At 38.5% G+C, this 26,017-nt stretch overlaps 1 protein-coding gene and 1 long non-coding RNA gene across 2 annotated transcripts in view; one reads left to right on the top strand and one right to left on the bottom strand.

Moving 5' to 3' along the window:
- Positions 1-3,686: 3,686 nt before the first annotated feature.
- Positions 3,687-25,938, bottom strand: dgat1b (diacylglycerol O-acyltransferase 1b). Its single transcript, XM_067601611.1, has 17 exons — positions 25,460-25,938; positions 22,850-22,937; positions 19,953-19,993; positions 19,071-19,156; positions 14,331-14,383; positions 13,740-13,845; positions 8,959-9,087; positions 8,446-8,514; positions 8,225-8,328; positions 7,799-7,837; positions 7,506-7,547; positions 7,297-7,341; positions 6,650-6,762; positions 6,139-6,204; positions 5,587-5,674; positions 5,351-5,413; positions 3,687-4,783 (listed from the first exon to the last, which is right to left on the bottom strand). The coding sequence occupies exons 1-17, from the start codon at positions 25,702-25,704 to the stop codon at positions 4,634-4,636; spliced, it is 1,527 nt and encodes a 508-aa protein (XP_067457712.1). The 5' UTR covers positions 25,705-25,938; the 3' UTR covers positions 3,687-4,633.
- Positions 22,548-26,017, top strand: part of LOC137191494 (uncharacterized) — a 30,498-nt gene continuing 27,028 nt past the window's right edge. The window contains exons 1-3 of the long non-coding RNA XR_010930411.1: positions 22,548-22,647; positions 22,853-22,945; positions 24,097-24,290. This is a non-coding gene — a long non-coding RNA (uncharacterized lncRNA). The remainder of the gene's footprint in view (positions 22,648-22,852; positions 22,946-24,096; positions 24,291-26,017) is intronic.

Here is a 26,017-nt window from a genome sequence, read left to right as displayed (position 1 = left end):
TTATCAAGGGATTTGATTCTCTTTTTATCCTGAGAAATATTTTTACTAACAGTGGGAGAGAGACAGACAATATCATCTTTTATCAGTCTCACAATATGATTAAACTCGTTTCCATCCTGTAATGTATGAAAGAAGTAATTGGAGTTTGATACTGAATATGATAAGAGGAAGAGAGTGAAAACAAAGTTAAATACTGTGTTATGGTTGATATATTTTGCATTGTGGATGTTATAACAAGGAGACAGACAGTTTGACAGAAGAAGAAATGTAAAAAGCGTCTATTTATATAGACTTTTTCAGAAAATGTATGAAAGTGATGTGCAAGAAGTCTGTTTTAGATACATGACATTAAACCAAACTGATGTGTCATTTAATTGCCGCTGCCAGACAGGACTAGGCCTATAAGAAATGTTGTTATTCCTTGTAAAATGGGGGGAATAAATGACTGTTTAAATTTCTTGACAAGCAATACGCTTCACATGTACAAAATGTAAATGTTATACATCAAGCAAAACTCAAATGCTAAGTTAAAATCACACACACCCGACTAAAAGTTATATTCAAATGTAAGGCTCGGTCTGTCTCTTTATAACTCGTCCCCGGACCTGCACTCCATCCATCTTGCAGAATGAGACAGGTTTGTGTCTCCTGGTTTCCTGTCTAGAGGATCATCATCACTCACAGCTTGTCAGCATTGCTCGGAAAGATCCGGAATAACGGATGTCAGCAGAAGAGCCATGGATCAACCTGTTACTGAGGATGAACACAAAGAGAACGTGCAGGTTGGGAACAGAAAAGAGAGAGAGAGAGAGAGAGGGGGACATGTGAAAAAGAAATTAGACGAAGCAAACAGGGACAAAGACAGAGTGAGTACAATATGTCTGTCTGTCTGTGTAGGCGTAGAAAAGCCCGAAAGATCACTATATGACATATGTCTGTGTGTGTATATGTCTGTAGGTACAAAAGTGGTGCGTCAGTGTCCAACAAGGGGAACTGGAAAACTTTGTTTATGTCAGGAACAGTCTGAATATTGATGATGGACGAGAGATGACGGGGTTTCTGCACTTTTTTACTACACTCCCCCCTGTTCTCTCATGGTTATTTGTCAGGAATGAGACGGGGATGGATGGAGGATTACTGCTGTCCTACAGTAAAAACTCTGCTCACCTTTTGGCACTGGTTGACATTTTCTCCAGTTTGATGGGAGCTATGAGGAATAGATTGCTTGTACAAACAATTACACATACTCTTCTTATTAAGATACAAGAGGAACATGTGAAAAAAGACACGTCTTGCTCTTGTAAAGCATTTCCCACCATTAGAGTATTTATATTCAACAATGTGAGACTTTAAGTGTGCACCTGTCAGTTAAATGATCCCTAAAGAAGACTTCTCTATATCTTGAACAACAATGAACCAGCTCATTATCATACAGTCAGTATTTCCCAAACCATAACAAAAAATGGCCATGTGCTAGTTTCCAGTGGGCCCTACATGACTGAAGCTGGGTTCCCCATACACTGTCTGCTAAAACAGAGCATCAAGCCCTTTTGTGGAGTAAAAAAAAGAAACATCGGTATACATTTCTACTGTGGGCTGTTGCTCTATATCGTATTGTGTATCCTGCAAAGCCATGTCTGCTGTCACATCTACGCTCTAATCTCTGCTGACGATTGTTTAACTAAATGTCACAATCACAGAGCACGTACAGATGCGCCTACAGACACTTTGTGATTTGCCGTAGACTTGCTGTTTAATTTACTGTCAGCGTGACAAAATACAGATTCACAGACCTCGCCTCACATCTCTGGATGACAAATCTAAACACACACACACACACACACACACATAGATTTTGTGCCCCTGGTTGAGATGTCCGGTGGTTAAGTGGTAAATGTGTGCCACTGTCTTAAGTTTAAAATTTAGCCTAATTAAGCCTAAGCCTAATAGTGATGAAAATCACTGATTATTGATGGTGTTAAGTCACGAAATGTGGTGTGGTAAAGGTCTTTCAATGTAGTAGAGACATGGTAAATGTCATTTGCATTTTATGTTTGATGATGATCTTGTATTTTAGGTGATGTTTTTGTCCAAACTGACTTTGGTTGGGTGATTTTTACTGTTACTGTTATTACTGTGATCTCAGAATAGCAAGCAAGCAAAAATACCTTGCAAAATAAATACAATAAGGACAGGCAATAGAAGAGACTTTAGGCTTTTTAAAACCAATTTGATACAGTAAATTTTACATGATTAATAATGTGGGGTTAAAGTGAAGTGATATTTCATGGAAAAAAAAAATGTTCAGCCAACGTTTGCAGGATTGGATTTTGCTTTGGGCAAAGATTTGACTGGAGCACAAGGGTCACTCTCCACCATTAGGGAAGGAGGAGTCACGGCCTGATGAAGCACCAACCTTGATGAGAACCAGAACACAGATTAACAAGTACAGATGTGTAGAGCTGAATCACTGCCTGAAGATATATTGAGGGTATGAATTCCCCCAGAGCCCCCAGCAACATGTCAGTAACCAGTGGCAGAAAGATCTCTGTACAACTACAACACACTGGATCAGTGTTAAGAGGCCAGTATACTCAGCTTTTAAGGGCTGAAAGTAAGGTTTTAGAAACCTGCTAGGAGAAAATGGTAGTTGTTGCTACTTGTACAGGAAAATGCCTGAGAGAGTGTCTTGTGAGGAAAGATCTGATTCACTGGATGGTATAGAGAGCAAAACTGTGAGACTGTGGATAAATAACAGGTCCATAATGATGGCCAGCTTTTCAACTTTTCTTACACCAAGGTTATTTACAGTCTGAGAAGACATCATTGTGGTCTGATGTATGATATTTCAGCATCTAGAGAGGTGTATTTTTCTCAACAGTTCTGTCTGATATAATGCCATTTGTCTAACATGCACTATTCATATATTTACAGGCCTACAAAGTCTGTAAATACAGTCTCCTCCATCTGCACCCATAAGTTTACATGTACAGGTGAAAGAAAATTGGAGCCTGATTGAAAATTGCTTAGTCAGTGACTGGAAAGCCTGAAAAGAGACTAATCTAGACTGGTTTAATATTCAAACAGGCAACATTCACTTAAATAATGTTCAGTTCACAGTATCAAATATCTGCTAAAAACACCTTGAAGTAGACTGTGGACTACTGAATGGAAAACTCAAATGCAGGAGGAAAAGGGAATAGTGTCCAATCCCATATGGATGATAATTAACCATGAACTGTGACAGGGTTTCACACTGGAGCAGTGTAGCTCAGACTCACTTACTTATATATGGATCAGGGACTCTCCTCTAAAAAATAGTTCACCAGATCAGTTATGTGATAACTTTTCAGTGCTTGTTCACCGAATGACTGTTGATGCTCCGGACCTGTAACTGACTGAAGTGACTATATGAGAGCTAAGGAGATGCACCTGCAACCTTACACACTTTATCGGACTGCAAGGCACCAATGGGCTAAGTGTACTTCCCTCACCTTGTCTGTTTATCCATGTAAAAAATATTGGAACTGTAATCTGGTTTACTACACATGGTACATGCATTTACAGTCCCTCTATTTTTACTGTGATGGGTTGACTGATCTTTTGGTTTCATTTTAGTTAAAAATGTTTACTCACATGAAAAAAATGCTTATTGACATGAAATAACAGACACTTAATAAGAAGACTTAAATATAACTCTTTATTTTCAGACACATGTTGTATTTAGATAGACATCATTACTTGGCAGCAGTCCACTGGGATACTAACATTAAAAAAAAATGTGCGTACCATGCTTTTTTTGTTTGTTTGTTTGTTTTTTTGCTGATCAAAAAAAAAATTTTTTAAGTGTTGAAGTGATTGTATTTGAGCTGTATTAATGGCACTTCTGGTAGACACACACACACAAAACATAGACATAACATTGGTCTTTTCATGCCTGACAAAGTGAAACATCATTGAAATAAAAATCATACATCAATAAAATCCTAACTGCATACATTCATTTTTTCTATTGATGTTCTTCCTCGCAGTAAAGCCTGATGGATTAAGGCCCCTTTGGCTCGGAATAAAGGAAGGAAGAAACACAGCAGAGAATATATCTCTATCATAACTTCTACCAAGGCACTTCTATCATGTTGTCAACTTCACCTTACTGTCCACAAACTGAAAAGGAACAAAACCTATATGGTAAAAATCAACAAAACGCTTCAGTCTGCAGTTTTTTCAGTACAAAACACAAATAGATAGATTATCCATTCAACTAACATTTGAGCTCAAACTGACCGCCTGAGGATTTTTCCAGGACGCTGGAAGAAAAATCACCTGAGTAACACGCTGCCATATTATTGTATATCACTTGATACAGAAGTGAAACCTTCCTCTCTAAGTTACAGTAGTGCTTCAAGATTAACCTTATTGTTTACACTGTCCACTTTAAATATTATACCATTTATCTTTCCCAGCAGAGTGAAATTTCGATCCAATGTAAACAGGTTTATGATCAGGATGTAGCTAATCCTGCCATATAGAAACTGTTAGTTTGCACTTGATTCTAGTGATATTTATGTGTCTGTTTGTTTGTTTGTGTGTATAAGAGAGACAGATAGAAGAAGAGTTTGTTTGTGTGTGTGCATCAGTCAGCCTCCAGTCTGTAGTGCAGGACATAGTAGTCATGGACGTACATCAGGACAGCGAATGGCTGGCCAATGATGAGTGACATCCACACTGCTGCATTGCCGTAGTTACCACGCAGGAAGCGGCTGACAAACCAGGCTAATGGAAGCTGAGGAGTAAATAAAAAAGGTAATTAATTCATTAATTATTCATTCATAGAGGGTGATTGTGTTTTGAATGAATAATTAGAGTCTCATATGTATATGTTTTATTTTTTCAGATTTCTGTTGTCCGTGTTGTGTGACTCAGCACAATACAGTGAATAACACAAAGTCAGCAAAGAAAAATATGCACTTAAGTTGCCTATTTTCCTGCAAAAGTACCCCATGATACATCAAAAATGCCCTCCTATGCTTACCAAGTCATTAATTAAGTTAATGATACTGGGGGCAAGGCCAAATACTGAGAACACCTTTTAAAATGTTCCATAGGATTCAAAAGGAACATCATCCACGTCTTTGTACACAAATGAACTATTTTTGCCACACTACCCTTAGATAATGTAAAACCCCAGTCCAATTTTTCAATCTTTTCAAACATTAAGGTGGAGTTACTAACAAAAAATGCTCTAGCTCTATCACAATTCATATAGCACAGTTGTCAGTGAGACATTTTTAGCACAGTGCAGTCCTAATACTGCTGTATTTCATAAGCGATACAATCAGTTGGGTCTTACCTGAGCCATCATGCCCATAAAGGCCCACAGTCTGAACATCCTCAGAGGAACACTCACCAGGTACTGAGACAGACAGACAGACAGGAAAACCCAAACTATTAAATCACTTTAACTGAAAACATATGAAGTTCAAACAAAGGTGAAATTCTAATATTAGAAAGATGGTGTTGACAGCTTGAAGACTGAACGTACAGCATTTACTACATTGTTCACATAAGCAGAGAGAGCGGTCTTACCTCATGGAAAAAGGCCGACAAGAAGAAAACTGCTGATTGGCTGACTATTTTACTAAACCCCCTCCTCAGTAGTGGCTTGTAAAAGTGGCTATAAGACAGACAGAAGAACAGATGATGAAATTTGTGGATGCATAGATAGAAAGATGAGTGGATTGATGGGCATTTACACCAGAAAGTCAAATACACTAATTGCAAAACTGTTATTTAGTATTTGTTTTATTATTGTGTAATAATGTTAACATTAACTCTCTTTAATGCTGTGTTTCTCCCCCCGGTAAGAACTTAAAGTAAATCGGTTTTAAAGCCTTTAAATAGCCTTTCATTTCCTTTGTCTTGTTCAATATAACCTCACTGCATTTACTCCTGCTGCCGAGTTAGTGTATGTGGATCTTGCTGCAGGCAGGCGCTGTATTTATTACTAACACTTACTGACACAGTCAGATGAATCGGTTTCCCAAATACATCAGTGTGCCTTGTTAAGTCTGTCTCACTGTGTTCACTTCTATGAATTTCATTGCTCCGTCTCAGTCTGTTAGTGTGCAAATAACTCACCGTAGACACCACTTGTGAACAGGGATGTTCCAGTTCTGCCAGAAATATGTCACCGTCTCAGAGTTCCTGAAAGAAAAGCATTACAGTGTCTAAATAATGGATCTGAGGCAGTTTCATTAATATTCATGAACACGAAAAAGGTCTAGAATCTTTACTGTCATACATGATAGTAAATTAGTAATTATCCTAAAGTTATTATCCTATACTGACATATTAATATCAGCAAATAAAAGTGCAATACACAAGCCAGCCAATCCCACAGACATGCAAAATTTGCTCCTTAAAAACATGCTTGACTTTCCCCATCTATCTGTTTTCCAAAGTACTGAAATAATGCTTCACATGTGCTTACAGACCAGTACACTTCTCAAATTTTCATTTACAAGTATGCACGCACATCCAGGCATCAACCAATTCCAACCTGCAGACATCCAGAAAGTCCTTCCCCACGCTCCACCACACCTCATAAAATTCATAAACAACACAGACACAACCACACACAGGTACGCACCACCAGTCATTGTAGAACTGTCGGTCTCCGAAGCGCAGCAGCTCAGCTGAGAAGTTCAGAGATGAGTGGAAGAACCAGTAGAAAAACATCAACCACAGCAAGTGGTTAGGGACCTGGATATGGAGAAATGTTACTGAAATAAGGATCCACATAAACAGGAATAGGATATATGACTGCTGCAACAGAAAAATAGGTGGTGATGCTCAAACTAGCTACAAGCAAAAGCCTGGAGCAACTTGTTTCCAACCCACACTGTCAACATAGTGCTATATACATGGCAATATGCAAACTATGGTTCAAGAAATGCTGTCATTTGTGTAACGGTAACATTAAAACTAATTGTAGGTAAATGCTAAGTCAATGAAGGTGAGAGTGATTTTGATAATATATATATTTGCTGTAACAGTGACAAACGGTCATTGGAAATGAATATGAACAATATTTTAAGTCCAAAACACTAACTATCAGAAGAGGTAAAATTCATCCTTGTGGCCTTTTCTTTGTCGTGATTACTGACCCTACTGTTGTGGTTTGTCATGTCTTACTGTATGTTTGCTGTTTAATCCTTTAACGTGCTTGTCATCAACTAAAGACAACAGATATTAGTAAAAGGTTCTTGCATTGTTGTGTGTTGTGTTTTTACTCACAGCTAATCTCAAGAGTCTCTCAGTCATCCTGGACAGATCCATGTCCTACAGGAGGGCAGTGGAGGGGAGGACGGAGGAGGAGAGGGGAGGAGAGGAAGCGCGACATGTAAATTAACAAACAACACACAAAAGCACCTCACATTTGAAAACAACATGACACCATGTTGGTTTGTGCAGCTCAAGCTTCTCTGTCATTCTGTCGTCCTCACCTCAAGTGGTTTCATGGAGCTTTGAATGATGGGAATCATCCACTGATAGTGAGAGAAGAAAAAACAGTGTTCAATTGCCTTTAAGCCATGCACTGTAATCTATACATTTTACATGTTGTCATCATCTTTTAAAGGGACAATAAAGTATTTTTTTCATAGCAGCCATTGCTACATGTTACAACATTTCAATCACAACTTTATCCCCATGTAATGAGGTTTAGTCACATTTTAGTATTGATTGAAATTAAATTTTAATGGATACATCAGTTTTGGTTTACATCATAAAGCCGTACCTGTTGAGTAAGACCAACTAGCATCTGGATGAAGAACAGCTAGGGACAAAGACACAGAGAGTGAGTGACACAATCTCAAATTAGCCTGTAAATATTAATATACTTTTGTGGGCATTATGTATTCACTCTCAAAGTCAGTACACCAACATTTTGGAGGTATGTATCATTACTAGAGACAGAGATGGTTTACATGTCTGACAGATCATGAATGATGCCCAAAACTACAAAAATAAGACCCAGTATTTTCCCTTAAATAAGAAATTAATTCATCTTCCTTTTCACCATCATGGACAGCAGAGTTTGAGCTCTCAACAGCAGTGCGGCTGTACTTTTAAGTATAGCCTCAAAAAACAAGGCTCTGAGTCTATGCTGACTTGACCACACAACTACAGTAAAGGTAGTAATCCCTGGCTGACATTTCCTCACCATCTCAAACAGTCTCCTCAGCAAGAAACTCATGCGAATCTTGGGGGAGCGAGGAAAGTTGAGCTCGTAGCACAGAGTCGGAGCAAAGACAAAGTAGTACATGTCTATAGAGATGGAGAGGAGGTAAATGTGACAGAATTAATCAATGAAATTCTTGAGGCAGTGGTAAAAACATGATGAATTTCATTTCATACAAACACTGCAAAGATGTGTCTGAGTACCTCTGATGGTGAGGTTACCAGGATAACACACCTTACGGTCGCCTCCATTGAAGTGCTGTGCTGAGGGACCTGATGGAAAAAATTCAAACATGCAGGCAAATTATACAACATGATATGTTTTATTGTACTTATGACATTTAGATAGACAGAAAACAGGCCAAACACAAAGCATTGTTTGTTTTATAGTCACAGGAGTCAAAACAGAACTGTAGTGGTTACCATGTGTTTAACTGTCCTTTTTTTTTTAAAACCTACTAGCTGCAGTAACAAGTGTCTGCCATTAGATGTCACTGTAACAACATGAGCAAAGGACTGACTGATCATCTAGAAAGGGACTTACTCATTTTCAAATAGGCTGAAAGCATACACAGAAACTGAACTTAAAATTTGGTCACTAAAGTTATTTATTATAATTGTAAGGGGTCTGTATAATTCTCATACTTATCTACTATACATATGTATGTGTGTGTGTGAACTTGCTCTCACATGTGTTTGTGTGTATGTGTAACTTACAAGACAGTGATCTGGCCAGTTTCTTGGCCTTGACAGTGCTCAGCTCCCTACACCACATGTTGACGTCCTTATAGGAGTACAGCTTCAGGAACAGAATGGTGTAAGTACCAAGTGCGAACGCACCACCAACTGATGGAGAGGGGGAGAGAGATGATAGTTAACACTGTGATGAGGATAAAGCTGTGGTAAGAGGCCATGTAACCAACCGATAAACAAAAGGTATTCATAATCATCAAGCTTTATTTCTGTCTGCAGCACATAAAGAAAAACGTATATGTTATCAAACCAGAATACAGACCAAAAAAGATCATTTAACAAAACAGTCAACAAATCCTCTTAAATAAGACAGAAAACATGGAGGCTGAAGCCAAAGCTTATTATGTCTTTCGTTCTACTCTTCTACATTCACCAAGACACCAAGTAGTTCATTGTATTTGCCACTTCATACTCATTCAAAGTAAGGTAGAGCAGCATTAATGAAAATAAATCAATAAATAACTGGAAAAATCTTCAAACAAAAGATAATACTATTACACTGAACAATGTAATGTCCATTAACACAAAGTTAGATCATACTCCTGTACTTATTCAATACATTATTTTTGAACATTTTCTTATAGAACATAATGATTGTTTTACACATTTTTAATTCATCCTTAACTTTGTTCCATAAATTTACCCCTTTAACAGAAATAGGCTACATCTGTTCCTCAAATTTGTTCTGGCTCTGGTTTGAGAGTTGATTGAGAGGTGATTAGAAGAAAAAATGTGGAAAAGCGAGTGAAAGGAAGAACAGATTGAGGAAGAGTTGGTAGAAATGAAGAAGGGGAGCAAATGAACAGGAGAAAAAGTGTGAGATTGAGGATGGAAGACAAAGACACAGGGATAGACTGGAAGGAAGGGATGAGAGTGAAAAAGGAAGGGATAAAGGGATAAAGAAAAAGAGAGGTTGTCATTTCATCTTGAACAAACAGTTAAACAAGTCCAATAGAATAAATCATGTCAGCTCAAAGTCCACACACACACGATACTTACATACAAGCACACAAATACAGACCAACTGAGCAGTTTGCCTACAAGAGCTTTATCAATAATCACCATATGCTTGATAGAAAAGGATCATGCCGAACAGAGAGGAAGAAACACACCAACCTTTACTAACACACTCATACACTAACACAGCCACACAGAGACACACAAATAAAAACTGCCTGTTGTGCCAACAGGGTGAGGTGGAGGTCAGCACACCTGGCATCAAACCCCAGCAGATCTTATCCATTAACCATCTGTCTCTCTGGCTTAATGTAGCTCCTAGACAGCCACTGGAGATAGTGATCATAGAAAAAAAACACACACACACGCACACACACGCACAGTAGAGGAGCTTACTGTAAGTGGTAAAAAAATGCCAGAGGAGCCAGCCATCACCCACTCACAATTTTCCACCCAAATCATAATATATGTCTGTGAACTCACAAACACTTACTCTGATTTTTTAAGAGTCGTAGCTATGTTGACTGCACGCTATTTGTTGTTCTGTTTTGTGAACAGAGTCTGCAATGGCAAGAACCATAATTGTCATGATTCATAGATTAAAATCAATATGCTCACAGTAAATATAAATGCTCTTAGTAAAGACAAATCTTTAGTAATGAGATTTATCTTTCTTTCCTCTGTGGAGAGTCCTCTGATCAGAAAAAAAAGTTCAAACAGGTTCCACAACATGAGATGCTAGGTCCGGCTGAACCAGGTAACATGACAGTTGTGCCTTAGATTAGCCAATTCGACACACCTAGCTTTCAAGAATGTATAGGTTTGTCTCTAACATGTGAACTGTTTGAGTGCCTCCATCCAAGCAAACATATGCATTTGTCTTTTATTTAGAGTCCTTTCCCAAGATTATCCCACATATTACACTTACTGCTCTGTGTGTGGGTGTGTGTGTGTCATCAGGTGCGTCACATACCTGCAACAGCAAGCCTTATTCTATTTGGTAAAGACAGGAAATGTACTAAAAGTGTGCTAGTGTGAGTGTTCCTGCTTGTCCCAGTCTTATATAACTAACATCAAGAAAGGTACCAGACTGTTCAACAGCTGTGCACCTGCACCGTTGAAGTATGCAGGACTTCACTGTGACATCCAGTTTGTATGACTAATTAAATATTTTACTGTCAGTTTGCAAGATTTCTTAACAGGATTTATTATCATTTTAGGCTATATATTAGGCTATATTAAATACTGTATCATTGAGTTGAATGCTTTTGCACTGGATCATATTGTTTTATTAAGCTTACAAAATATGTATACTTTCGTTTATGCACTGAATAGTTTATACTGAGATGTGCATAGAATCAGAACCAGATATACATAGCTCTTTCTATTTTTTATTGTAATCTCAAAAATCCCTTGTAGCAGACTAGTGCACATTACAGGACATCAAACGCAGTGGGAATAATGAAATAATGGCAGTAGAGAAAGTAGAGAGTAGAAAAGAGTTTCCTCTCATTGCTACAGTATTCCTCAAAAGAGATCAAATAAGATTTTTAATTAAGTTTGAGATCAGATTCTTGCACTGTGCTTTATGAACAGATTGAATACTGGTTGCATAAGAAGAATCCAGTAAATGTAATAGCTCCCTTCACACACTAACACACACACACACACACACACCTGCCCTCTGTCATTGCCCTTCCTGTGTGAACAGCAGCGCTGAGAGGAGAACAGACAGACAGATGGACTGACTCCTTTACTCCTTCACCTCCCAGTGAGAGAACAGATGAGAGGAGAGGAAGAGAAAAGAGGAAGAGGAGAGGCTAACAAAGTGAAAAGAACAAAGAGAAAGAAATAGATGCGACACATTAAACCTTTTATAATACTTGGGCTTTAAAACAATGAGTCTCTAGGCCAAGTCAACATTTAAAAGTCTAATAAATTCAAGAGGACAACTAAATTAACACTGCTTACACTTGAAACTCACTATCTGTCTCATAACATTATAAACGTCCCCACTAAAGCATAGAATAAAGGACAGAGGCCATGCCAAAAATCTGAACTAAATATACTATGTTAATGGTGTGAAACACTCCTACTGCAGAACGTTTGTAGGTTAAGTGACAAATGTGACCTTGTCAGTGAATTATTTTACATTTTCAAGTTCATTATGGCTAAGGACACAAGAGAAGAGCATAAAACCGTGCAAGAGCATTGGTTCCCAACCTAGGGGTCGGGACACGTGTGGGGTTGTAAGAGGAATCTAAGTGGTCACAAGATGATTACAGGAGGAGGGGAATAATAAAAAATGATATTCTACTACATAATTTTAGTTTTTTTTTCTTCCTATGAAATGCTGTATAGTTTTGCTTTCATCCTGTAAAAAGGGGTCACAAGTAGTCAAAGCTTGACATGGTGTATTAAAGGGTCATCAGCACAAAAGGCAGGGAGCTACTGCGATGGAGGACAAAATTGATCAGATTTTACCACAATATAAGCAAGTTCGCCTGAATTAATGCTGGAAGTTAGATGACTACCCATCACACCTGTAGTACGCACATTTTCTTAATCATCTTAGTGCCCCAAAACGAGAAATGTGCTTCATTTGGGAAATAAATAATTGTTGACATGCCAGTAGAATTTCCTGTTGAATGCGACTAACAACTATTTTTTTAAAATATAAAACAATGTACATTAGGTAACAAGGTTTTCAAAAATTGAATCTATATATTGACATGAATGATGATTGAATGATGATGAATGAGGCACATAGCGTGCTAGTGCATCATGTAGTGTACAGTATGGCGAATTTATCATGCATGAATTGTATGGTTTGTGGAGGGCGGCCATAGTCTCTGTCAGGCAGCCTGATGAAGACAGAAGACTGTGACCCTTGGATGACCCTGTAATGTAAACCACACCCACTTTGGCATCACTCTTTTTTCCTCTCCTCTCTTCCCCTCCCATTTCCTCCCCTCTCCTCTCTCCCCCTCTCTTCCCTTCCCCTCTCTTTCCCTCCCCTCTCATGTCCTTTCTTCTCCTCTCCTCTCTTCCCTTTTCCTCCCCTCTCATCTCTTTTCCTCTCCTTTCTTCTCTTCTCTCCCCCTTTCCTCCCTTCTCCTCTTCTCTCTTCCCCTCCCCTCTTCTTTCTTCTCCTGTCCTCCTTCCCCATTTTCTCCTCTCTCCTCCCTTCTCCTCTCCTTTCTTCTCCTCTCTCCCCCTTCCCTCCCCTCTCCTCTCTTCCCCTCCCCTCTTCTTTCTTCTCCTGTCCTCCTTCCCCCTTTTCTCCCCTCTCCTCCCTTCTCCTCTCCTTTCTTCTCCTCTCTCCCCCTTTCCTCCCCTCTCCTCTCTTCCCCTCCCCTCTTCTTTCTTCTCCTCTCCTCTCTCCCCCTTTCCTCCCCTCCCCCTCATCTTTTCTCTCCTGTCTTCTCCTCTCCCCCCTTTCCTCTCCTCTCCTCTCCTCTCCTCTCCTCTGAGCCAGCTGGATATAATCCAGTCATGGACCAACTGGTCCATTACCACTAACAGACTCCAATTATGACTGGGTATAAGAGATGTCTTTTAGTGCACTATCAAACTCGTTGACTGTTTCTCTGAAGGGCAAAGATATGAATGTCCTCTTAATCTTTATTACAATGACACTTCCTGTTTATACACATGGCTACATTGTCAAGTATAAATGAATGGAGAGTAGTTTAGCAGTGTAATATTTAAGTCAACTGTTTGTCTCTTATGCACAGTAGTTAGTAGTTAATTGCAAGCCTACAGAGGTAGTATTTTAAACATTTTACCTGGGGTCATAGAAGGGACCAATAGTACCACTGCAGCAGGGAATGTTAGCATGATGGCCATGTTGATGCAATGGACCAGAAAACCCACAAGTTCACTAAATGAACCCTGAAAAGAGAGAGAGAAACAGTAAGTTGTCCCATTTTCAACCATCACCACCCAACTAACTGCCACTACTTTGGTTGTAATTTTTTAAACTTCCCTATTCACTTGTTCTTCAGCTTATTCTAAAATACAGCAGTTTAACATTAATATTTTAAGTGCTTGTTTACTGTGTGTTTGAGCAGATCTCTACAACAGAACTACATTTTGAGTTACGGTGGCCTAGTAAAGTTTTTAAAGGTTCATGATGTTCCATATTCATAACTGAATATGTCCTAAAAATGCAGATGGTGAAACTAATTTCTCATTTTACCATTTTACTGTAACATTTGCAGATGAATTTGGAGAGGGTCAGCTAGTCACTCAGTTTCAGAGGACAGTTTTAGAAAAATAATCCCTCCTGGGAGTTGTGAAAGTGCTCTGAATTCAACAGTTGAGTTCAAATCCAAAGTGGTCTGATGTTTAATTGCAAGTAGGGTTTCTCCACTCACCTTTGACAATTGCCTTTCTGTGTAAAGAGCCACCAGAATGAACACATTGCACACTGTGAAAACACAATGAGAGATTCATGTCAGTTCCTCTTAAACAGTCCATGTTTACATATTTACATATTTTTCTCCTTACAAGCTCACTTCTGAAGGATCCCTGCAGGGTGAGAGTATGAACACGAGTCCAAGAAAAAGAAAACAAATCTGAATTTCCGTTCAGTATAACTTATTTATAACTGTAAATGCAAATTTTTCATCCTCCAAATCATGAAATTAAGTGTCAATTGGTCACATTACATCAACATTACAGACATTACTGGGAGGAAATGCGTGCGGCAGGAACAAGACACATTGTTGTGAAAGTCACCTATTAACTTCCTGAGACAACTATATTGACAGTGATATGTTGTCATCTGTTGGGTGAAGACCTTGTCTTTCCAAACTCATTCATTAGCCTAAGACTTAAAGTAAACACATAGAGGAACATGTGTCAAGTGAAAACATGACTTTTACCGAACTGGATCAACAAGCTTCTTATGTAAATATACAGGGGAAATAGTTGGTATCTGTGCTAAGCAGAACATAGGAATTAAAAACATGTGGCAGAATTAATCTTTCTTTGAGTCATGAACTTATTAATAGAATGAACATTGTTGGTTTCAAGTTTTCGACTGGTTTGGTCTCAAGTTGAATTTTTAGGTGAATTAAGCTTTTCTCCTGCTTTTTTTAGCAAGACTCTGCTCTCTCACACACAAACAGACACAGTCACAGACTCTCACACCATTAAACAGCAACACCTGATGAAAGAAATGAGGCAGCACTAACAGAGCATATGTGTTGCACAGCACACACCAACTGCTAGATACATGAATGTGCGTACACAAAACATATTTCATTGTTGCTAATTTGGTTTCCTGCACAGAGCTTGTTTTATATAAACTGGCATTTAACACTTGTGTCACTTGTGTGTAAAATGTGCAGATTAAATAAATGGATATCAATTGCACAAAAATCAGTTTTTCTTACTTTCTTATTTCTATGGAGCAACTGGCTGCAAAAAGAATCTCCACAGAGCGTCTTATAAGCCTCATAATCAAGAGGGTGCTGTAGTGAATGCAAGAAATAGTATAAATACAATGTTTGCTTTGCATTTAAAGGACTAGTGTGTAAGATTTAGTGGCATCTAGCAGTGAGGTTGCAGATTGTACCAGATGAGTAGCTCTCCCCTCCCCCACCAGGTGTGTAGGAGAATCTACGGTGGCTGTGAAACTCACAAAACGTGAAAAGCCCTCTCTAGAGCCAGTGTTTGGTTTGTCCATTCTGGGCTAACTGTAGAAACATGGCAGTGTGACATGGTGGCCTCCATGGAAGAGGATCTGCTCCCTATGTAGATATAAAGGGCTCATTCTAAGGTAATGAAAACACAATGATCCTTATTTTCATGGGATTATATACTTATTAAAACATACTTATGGATATGATATTTCATTTCGGCCAAGTCCGTTCCACTAGATGCCACTAAATCTCACACACTGGTCCTTTAACACCTACAATATTCACATTTTTAGAAAAAAAGGGCTAATTTCTGACATATTTAGACCAAAAACAGTGTTTCTCTCTGATTCCGTGTCAAGCAAATTAGGCTCAATTGTATATATTTTACCATGTTATCTGGCAGAAATGCAGGGTAACTCACAGCAGAGTAGATTTAAGGGAAGCACTGGTATGTAGATTGCTCATTATCTTGACTAGACTAGGCTGGGACACACTGATGGCACATAATTGCAGCAATTGTTCCATTTTAAGACCCTAATCAGGTCATTAGCATGTCAATCCATCTAATCTAGAGTTAACAAATGTGTAAACTGCCAGACATTTAGATTAAAACTATCCATCAGCATTGCCATACCAAATAAACTTGTTTAATGTTTAAGTCACATGCTTATTTTGGACTTCATGGTATATTTAGTGCTATGAAGACACAAGACAGTTTTAAGAAGCAACAAATCCCTTGTAGGAAAAAATCTTTTTCATGTGACGACAACCACAGAAGCACAGTATTTAAGCTAATTATGCACACGTGAAAACTGTGAAAAAGTGTGTTAGTGAACATTTTATTCAGTCTTTCAGTCATTTGCTGTTGGTGTGATATTAAGTAGACCTCACTTCACCAGGTTTTGCAACGATTTAGTATTTTATCTGTAGTTACATCTCAGCAAAGCAACTCTTTTAACCGGGTGGTTTTTTATGTAACTCACATTTTCAAATAATATATAAATCACAGTAAAACATTCTTATTTTTTATTTCTAGCACACATTCTAGCATTATTTGTTGCACTGAGAAAAGGTCCAAAAATAAAAGAAAAAAGAAGTCAACCTCAATTTCTGCAATAGGACTGTGTATGACATTTTACTGAAGTAAGATTTGGATGATGTGTTTTTATTTTACTTTATTTTAAACAAATGGCTTGGTTGCCAAATAGCATGAAATTGGTGACACTGGTCCAACTTTGGTTTCCCAGGGCAACTGGACAAACTAAGGAGAGGGTTGTTCTTTGTCACAGATCAACACTCAACCATATGAAAAGCAGAGACCATGGGAAATGCATAATATACTTCTACTATTGTGCTTTCTGATCTGTTTTGGAAACAGGCCTGTTAAGCATCTTTAACAAACAGTAACTATTGAGGCTGCATGTGCATCAAACTGGAACAAACAGCACAATTTACCACCTGTTTTAAAACCTTTCATCAGGTATCTACACAGCAGCTTTTGGGAGATATTATGGAAGCAACAGACTTGTACTGTAATGAAATACCTGACATCAGTATAAATTTCATTTCATTTTGGTCACTCAACTGGCCAGTTGCCTAAATGAAAAACTGTCTAGTCTTGTTTTCCAAACTTCACCCACTTAGCTGGCTATCACAAAATGTAGGCTTCTCACTTACTCTGTGTTGCAGTATTTGTGTGTGTGAGCTGCTGCAGTAACTCTAAAAAGTACTGAATGCCCTCTGGGAATGAGCTGCTTTACTGTCCATGCTACTGTAAACAGACTCCCATTCTCACCTGTCTGTTACCCATCGTCAGTGCAGTCATTTACCTTAACTCCATCTATCTCTCCCTCCCTCTATTCTTCTCTTGTCCTTTGTCAATGCAGCACTTTACATCAGCTCTCCTTTTTCTCTACCCTGCTCCTCTCTTCTCGTCCCTGCATTCTTGCCCTCTCTCTAACCAATCACTTCATTTTCTCTTCCATTCACTTCTTTCCCAACGCAGCTTCTCTCCTTTTCCTCTACTCATTTTTCGCTCTCTCCGTCGCTTCCTCACGCTGCAGCACAGTACCAGTGTGCAGTATATCAGTATATAGGGCAGGTGACTGCCCCCCCAGAGACAGTGTGAGCTGCACCACTGCAGACTTGCACTGCGATGTACCATGAAAATACTGAAAAGACTTTGAATACAGCATGTACAGATAAACATGTTAGTTCAATGGTTCAATCTTGCTTTTATCATCTCAGAAACATTTCAAGGAATAGACCATTTATTTCTGCCAAAAATCTGGAAACTGTTATTCACGCTTTCATAACCAGTCGATTGGACTACTGTAATTCCCTGCTCTCTGGCATCAGCAAAAAATCCTTCTCCCGCCTCCAGCTCATCCAAAAACTCTGCTGCCAGGATTTTTACTCCATTGAGGAAACATGATCACATTTCACCAATCCTTGCTTCCCTTCACTGGCTACCTGTTGCTTTTAGAATAGATTCTAAGATTTTGTTTACTTACAAAGCCCTGAGAGGCCTTGACCCAAGCTATTTATCAGATCTCCCATTGCCCCATGCTCTGTATGTTCCTGCTCCCTGATGTGTCGCCTCTTGTTGTTTCAAGATCCAGATTGATACATAAAGGGGATGGGCTCCTAGACTTTGATATGACCTGCCTGAGAAGATCAGGGCTGCAAACTCTTTCTTTTAAATCACTGTTAAAATCCCACTTATTAAAAATTGCTTTTCGTTGAGCTTGTTATATTTTATGGCATCTTAGTTCATTTTACTTTATTTGTATTTTTATAATGTGCTTAGTTTGTATGGCTTTCAGTTTGTTTTTGCATTTTAAATGTGTTCTGTTTTTATTATTTTACTATTATTATGCTCCTTTGTGTGTCTTAAAACAAGGAATGGCTTGAAATGAGGCAAATAACATCACCTATTTAAGGACAAAAAACAAAAAAAACTTGAAACATGTTCACTGTTTTAAAAGGAGTTCAATTAATTCATCCAGTTATCTAAATGTTATGATTTATTTTCAGAAAAATCATTTTCATACTCAAAATTTTAAAATTGCGTGTGTTTCATGAGTTTGAAGTGGGATTGTATGAGTGTACATCACTTGAACTGGTTCAATGATTTATTATTGTAAATAATCTGTACTGAGTTACATAAAACTGAATCTGACATATTATTTTTGGACACTTTTTAAACTTTATTCTTTTCAATCTACTGTAGTTTAAATAATGGTCACATTTTCCACCCCCACCACATTTATTGATTAAGTAATTATTAAGTGTTCACAAATTTGACCTGATATTCAACAGTTTTCATCTTAATCGGTGGAGTTATGCTGTTTAATTATGTCACTGTCTGTAACTGTGTTATTACTTTAATCGCAGGTGACTTATTTGACGATGACTTTTGCCTCCCTCCTAACCCTCACTGAAAAGTTTCCTTAAATGTTTACCTACCAATTACAAGGCATGCTGCCGGCCAGTTATAAGGATCCTTCAGAAACAAGGAAACCACTTGAATGGGGTCCACCAAAATACCGTACCTGGCAAACCCAAAATTGAAAGGACTGATTAAAAACTTAGATCAAGATTAAAGATGCACTTGTCATACCAAACTAGCTAGAAAAATACATTTCAAAAATGTAAATACACTTTCTTTTCACCGCAGACAGTTCGAATTGTTGTAACAGGGAAAGCACAGGTGTGACTAAATAACATTAGCAAATGGTCAGTTACATTAAATGACAGTGAGCCAGCTACACAATAGACCTTTTTAACAGCAGAGCTTTTGAGCTGTCATAGCAAGAAAAGCACAGAGGTAACTGATAATGCTAACAATGGCTGACTTCCTTTCAAGTGTCCAAGGAGGCAATTCTGGTGAACCATCATGCATTGTACCGGGGTCGTGACTTTGGAAAAGCTAAATGGGATTCAGCCATCATTAATGTTGTTAATTGCACCTATGCTAACCCTACTTTGACATGTCTGCTGTGAAAAAGGTCTGAAACTGGCTCACCTAAATGAAATGCAGTTGGTTATCGTTGTATCAATTACACCTGAGCTTTTCCTGCTATGATACGTCAAAAAGTATAAAGTGAAAAAGATCTATTGTCAACATAAAGTAATAAAGAACCGTTCAAGGATTAGTAAAAGCACTCTTGTAATAGCAAGAGGAAGTTTGTGACAATTTGAAGACCTGGTATTTCTGTTTGGTATAATTTAAACCCCCTAATTCTAACAAACAGTACAGGAAACCTCCTGGAATAAAAGGTAATAATGTGAAAAAGGAATAAAAATAAATAAATAACATGCTCCTCAAAAGACTCCAAACTTACTTACCTTAACAGGTTTTCTAAGAAGAGGCGAGCATTACTCAGCACCTGTAATAAAAAGCAGGCGTTACAGATATTTATCAGAATGTCTTTCAGTTTGTTGCACAATAATATTCCCTACTCATTTCTCCCTTTTTATGCTTCTCTTATCATTCCCTTTGTCACTTCTTCCCTCTTAATTGAATAAACGCATTACTTCATATCACCTCTCTCCTCTTTTTCTTCCCTTTCCCTCCTCTCCCTTTTTCCCCATCTCCTTCCTCCCCTCAATACTTTCATCCTGTCCCTCTCATCATCCTTTTTTTTTTTATCTCTCCTCCTCACTCTCCCCCTTTCTAAATGGACTGTAATATCTCATTACCCGACACAAAGGCTCTATGCCTGGGGATGGGGAAGAAGTTCAGTGGGAATGAAGGAAAACCTCTTGCGATGAACACAACGATCTGTGTTCAAAGCCTGGATTAGCAGAAAGCAGGCTTTGCTAGCCTCGTCTCCTCTCCTATTCTCTCAAATTCTGTCGCTTCTCCCAAGTATGGAGGAGGAATTTCTGCAAAAGGTGTTGAGCTTGACATAAACTCATGATACTCAATCATATTACATATAATCATACATTTTACTATAGTTGCACATCATTTGGATATTTTTGAGAAAATTGACATTTGACAACAGGGTTTTATGATTACTCAAGATTTTTGTGTTTTGATTATTTCTTGTAAAAAGCTTTTTATCTTAACCCCCTAGAAAGCATCTGCCTTCACTGTAACATGTTTAATTTAAACTATCTTAGCATAAGGTTGATATTTCAAACAAATGTCATGCTGAGACATTTTTTACAGTGTGTTTAAGATGGCAGGAAACCAGATTTGACACAGAATCAGATACGGTGAGTCTGCTTGAAAACAAGTGGGTATTTATGGAAAAATCTGGACTAATTCTTCTTAATTTCATTTCATTTTGATTTATTCAATTTTATCAATCCGCGCCAATGGATTATCTGTTTAGTGTCCACATTCTCCTTCTGTTCTATAGTCGAATCTATGATGCAAAAGACATGATGAGAACCAACTGGATACAAATTGAATTAAAGCAATAATGCTACACAAGTGATGATTTGTTTTCACGTTTTTCTTACAAAAATCTAAATGAATGACACGAGTGTACGTGTTATATACACATGCATTACAGTGTATTAACCTGCAATAATTTAAGCCTAAAATATAGTAAATTACATGATTTCCATAGAAGTAATGAGTAATGTTGTATAAAACATGTAATGTAGAACAAAAGAAGGCACAAAGATACAGACAAAGAAGGGACCTGCCAGTGTTAACTGGAGATTTCATGAAAATTATCTCATTTTTGTTAAGTAATATATTTAAAAGTGCTGTCAGATTGTTTTCTAAAAAGACAAAGAACTTTAACAAATGGTTGGATGTTTGGTTTAAGCAGGATAAGATCTTTCTCTGACTCTCTCTGCAGTTCCTTATCTTATGTTTTAATGAGGGCCGCCCCCTAAACGTTGATGATTCGAATCATCAGTTGAGAAGCCCCTGAGTCAACTTGCATTTTGTCAGACACTTGACTGACTCGTGTTATGGGAGTTTAGTGTGGGGTGGTGTGCTGGATTGTAGGCATCTGTAACTGGGTGGGAGCTGTAATTGATATATTTCTCATAGCCGTAGATAAGGTGTATTAGAGGAAAAAAAACATCATTAATAATGAATGAATATTTCTAAAAAAGAAAAATAACTATAGATAGAAGAAGAAAAAGCATGAACCACAAAAATACTGAAGTTGCCAGACAACAGAAATATATGTATGTATTGTGTGGTTGCAGCTGCATTGAAACACAAAACAAAGAATCAATGAGTCAAAAGCGAAAGAAACTTGGCTTCTTAACACAGCTAACAACAGGAAGAAACTTAAACATTCGTCTAACTTTGAGAGTGTCTTCCAAAAGCTGTTTTTGTTATGGTTATGTTTGCAGTCTGACTCTGTGTCCCTAGATGCCATTCTCCACCAGTCCTCCAGAGGCCCTCAGACTTTTTTCCCCTTTTTGTTTGGACTGGACTGAGTGGGAGAAAGTTGATTTGAGTTGTGTCTTTAAAACACTATCTTGCATGATTATTATTCGGGTTGCCTTTAATGGTTGGTCTGTCTTTGTTTTCACTCCGGTCTGAACTCACACAGCATGTAGTCTGTCTCAGTGATAAAGAGGATTGTGTGTGTTTTGAATGTGCTCTGGGTTACAAGTTGTTTGTGATAACGGCTTGTGCCTTTTGTGTTTCTTCGTGTAGTGCTCGAGCTTGGTATTGTTTTTTCCTCTGAGTCCAGGGTTTTCTTTAATTTTATCTCTGCTTTGCTTTGGTATTATTCTTGTCAGTTGCTAACCTCTTGTGTTCCTGTAGCCCTGCCCAGCCTGCTTTCCCCTGCTCACCTGTCCTGTGTTAGCCTCATAAAGCTTTGACCTGTGTTTTGCCTGCCACACCCTCCCGATCACCTTGTTACACAATCATCATGCGCTCTCCTTATTCTGGTCCCTGCTTACCCCAGCTGTGCCTTGTTTTGTGATTAGTCCCCTGTGTATAAATACCTGTCTGTTCTCTTAGTTGTTGTTTAGATCGTTGTCTATGTTTGAGGTGTTCCAGCTTGTCTTTGTTGCTTGTTTCATGCCATCCTGTTACCTGACTGCTGAACTCAAAGTCTGAAATCAGTAATTCTGCCTCAGTCTCTGCATTTGGGTCCAGCTGCTCCGCTACCTGTGGCAGTTTTCAGTCGTCAACAATATATGTTCAGTGTAGATGGAGAGTCAAAACAGATGTGTTTTCAAATGTATCCTTGTGTATCCAATAACTTGGTTTTGTGTGTGTGTGCTTGTAAGTATTTTTTTTTCTTTTGTCTTACCAGCATCACCACACACCAGTTGAGAATTCCTCTGTAGTTGTTGTAACCACTGGCTGAACTCAGCAGGGACTCCTGGGTTTTGTGACAGCTTGAGAGGTAAAAACAGTAGATGGTTTTGATGGAACAATCAAGATTAGTTAAGTTTATTTTGCACAACAAATGAGGAATATTATTAAAAAGAGGAGACCAGTAGAGCTGCAAGGATTAATCAATTAATTGCCAACTATTTAGATAATTGATAAATTGCTTTTAATCAATTTATAAGAAAAAAATGTCCAAATTCTCTGATTCGAGCTTCTCAAATGTGAAAATTTATTTTCTTGTTTTTTAAGTCTTCTATGAAAGTAAACTGAATATCTTTTGGTTGTGGACAAAACAAGACATTTGGAGACGTCATCTTGAGCTTTGAGAAAACAGTGATCAACATTTTTCACAATTTTCTGACTTTTTATGAACCAAACAACTTATCGATTAATCGAGAAAATTAATCGTTAGTTGCAGTCCTTGAGACTGGCAAAAACAATTGTCTATGCCCTACAATACAATTGCAATGGTGAAAGCAGAAAGTTCAAGAAATTCAAATAGAGTTGCGAAGTGGGAAGAGCTATTTTGAGTGACCCTCGTTCAGAAAGTAAAAATCCCATTCATTTTTCCCATTGACAACCTTACATGACTCACAGTTTGAGCATTTCTATGGCTTGGATCGGTATGCAGCCTAACTCGCTGAGTAAAATCATCATTACAAAGGACGAAAAGTTGGAGGTACAAGACTGTGTACAACATAATTTAAGGTAGAAGTTATAACTACAACTCCCAGGGTGTATGTCAGTTAAAAAACAGCCAATCTTCAAACTTACAATTCTGTTACGTGCACAGCTAACAGCAGGTTGAATCTAAAGATTACAATGTTGTGAATCAGTTCAGTTTTAATTTCTGGGTCACTTTTGAGTGAATACAGCAACTATGGCGCCACGTCTTGTTTATAATTTCAAAGACGAAGCGTTTTGAATTGATTACCACTTCTAATTCTCCATGGTAGTGGTGACCAAGGCTCATGGGTATTGTAGTATTCTTAGCCGTCCACAAGGGATGCCATGGTGAGGAAATTTTCCCGCTGGTTAATAAACTCATGGCGGCACCGTTGTACACCGGTAGATCTGTAGCGTGCTTACTTTTATTTTTAATGTTAGATCTTTAGATCTTCTTCTTATTTCTTATCTTCTTCTTACTTCTTATTTACGAGTTAGGGACAGCGGGCTTGAGGCTGCTGATGGTCAGGATCACCAGCGGGTCCTCTCCTGTGTACAGCTGGGCTGCGGCCCACACAGACATGGGGACGAGCCAAAAGATGACCCTCGCTAAGAACTAGAATCGGAGCAACCCGCATGCCATCTGAAGAGAGATACACCGAGTTTCTGCCGAAAACAACTACCGAGACCCGGTGAGACATAAGAGCAGCTGCTCGTTAACAGCTACGTGTGTTTACAGCAGAGAGCAGGAGGGAGGACAGACATTCTCACTCTGAAGGAGTTTTGTATTTCTCTGTAATGTAGCACAGTGTTAACAATAATTAATATAAAGTCAACTCTGGAGCGTTCTTTCTCTCCTCACTCTCCACAGACAGAGCAGACACTTGCAGTTTACTTAGTATTTTACAAATTAGTTTTTTATTTGATGAACATGGGCGCTGATACATGAAAATGAACTAAATGGGTTTTATTTCTATTAAATAAAAGAAAAAAAACAGTGAGGGTGGTGGTTAAGTAATGTAACTGGTGTATATCCAAGCAACCAGTAACACCAACTACTACAGCAACCTACCATGCCCCATGTCAAAATCACGGACAAAACATGATTTTGTAATTGAAACTGTTGGTCATAATATAAACTTACATGATTGTGACATTTTCTAGGATTGTCATGTGTTTCTATGTTAAGGAATACTGAAGATAGCGTTTAAAGAAATAAATGAAATGGGAATACAGACTGGGGGAAAAAACACTTCTGGAACCAGTGGCAGCTCCCACTTTGCAACTCTATAAGAAAAAAATGTTCACGCCATTAGTGAAGTTTTCACATTGGAAATTGATGTAATTTTTCAAACTGGTGGTTTGATTGGTCTCCCTTGACACAATAGCAAAATACCAATGTATTTGTATTGTTTTAGTGTAAGATACACAGTGCCCCCCCCCCCCCCCAATTAGAAACACCCTTGAATAAATCAGCCCTCAAGGCACAGTTTATTACAGACACACACATTCGTGGTCTAGCCATTTAGGTTAAGTGCTGAAGTTTTTCTTACTCTATCATACAGTAGTGAAAAGTATGACACAAAATGAGAGTGAATGGGTGACAACAGAAACAATATCAACAGGTTTGTTTGGTACGACTCCAAATGACCCTGGCTGTCAACCCTTCTCTGTCTGCTGCACATTTAAACTAGCTAGCAAGTTAACGTAGTTTACCACACTAGCTTAATAATACGATAACACTAACTTAATGTAAATATAACCTGCGCCTTTTGAGGGTCAAGGTATAGCATTTGGACAAAACAAACATTCCTGAACTTTCCACTGGAGAAACCACACCGTGGTAAGTTTTGAAACTCACCTCAGTCCTTCACCAACGTCATTCCTGCGTTTCTTTTTCTCCCTTTTTGTTTTAGACCGGGTTGTCTCCAAAGAATGATCCCGTTTTTTCAGGCCATTGTCTCTGTTAATGTCAGCGGTCACTGTGCTCTGACACACCGCCGCAGACCTCCCGTTCATCGGCTGCAGACACGCACCTCTCCCCGCCGCCGACGTAGCCCTTCTCCTGCGAGTAGAGGCCCCGGCTGCGTCCGAGTTATCCATCATGACTGAGAGAAAAACACAAATATAAATCCAAAACTTCACCTCAGCCGCTGACTTGGGATAGTTGCATGCCTGTTGCTACTGATCTGTGTCACACAGGCGTAATAGCCTGCATGAGGGGGAAGTGAACTGGTTAAACAATCCGCCCAACGCTCAGATTTCCGCACTGTTGACATGGAGGGAGTGTACACTTTTCATGACGCCACATCCAGAGAAAGCAGCGTGGTATTACTGTAATCTGACGGTTGTGAACTGTGACCAACAGGTGAGTCAGACCCTGAAGGTTTACTCAATGAAGACATACGTGGAACTAGTA

This window comes from Thunnus thynnus, chromosome 10, assembly GCF_963924715.1.
Source record: "Thunnus thynnus chromosome 10, fThuThy2.1, whole genome shotgun sequence".
NCBI lineage: Eukaryota > Metazoa > Chordata > Actinopteri > Scombriformes > Scombridae > Thunnus > Thunnus thynnus.
The sequence above is the reverse complement of the archived record's forward strand: the minus strand, read 5'-3'. Positions and strand labels throughout refer to the sequence as shown.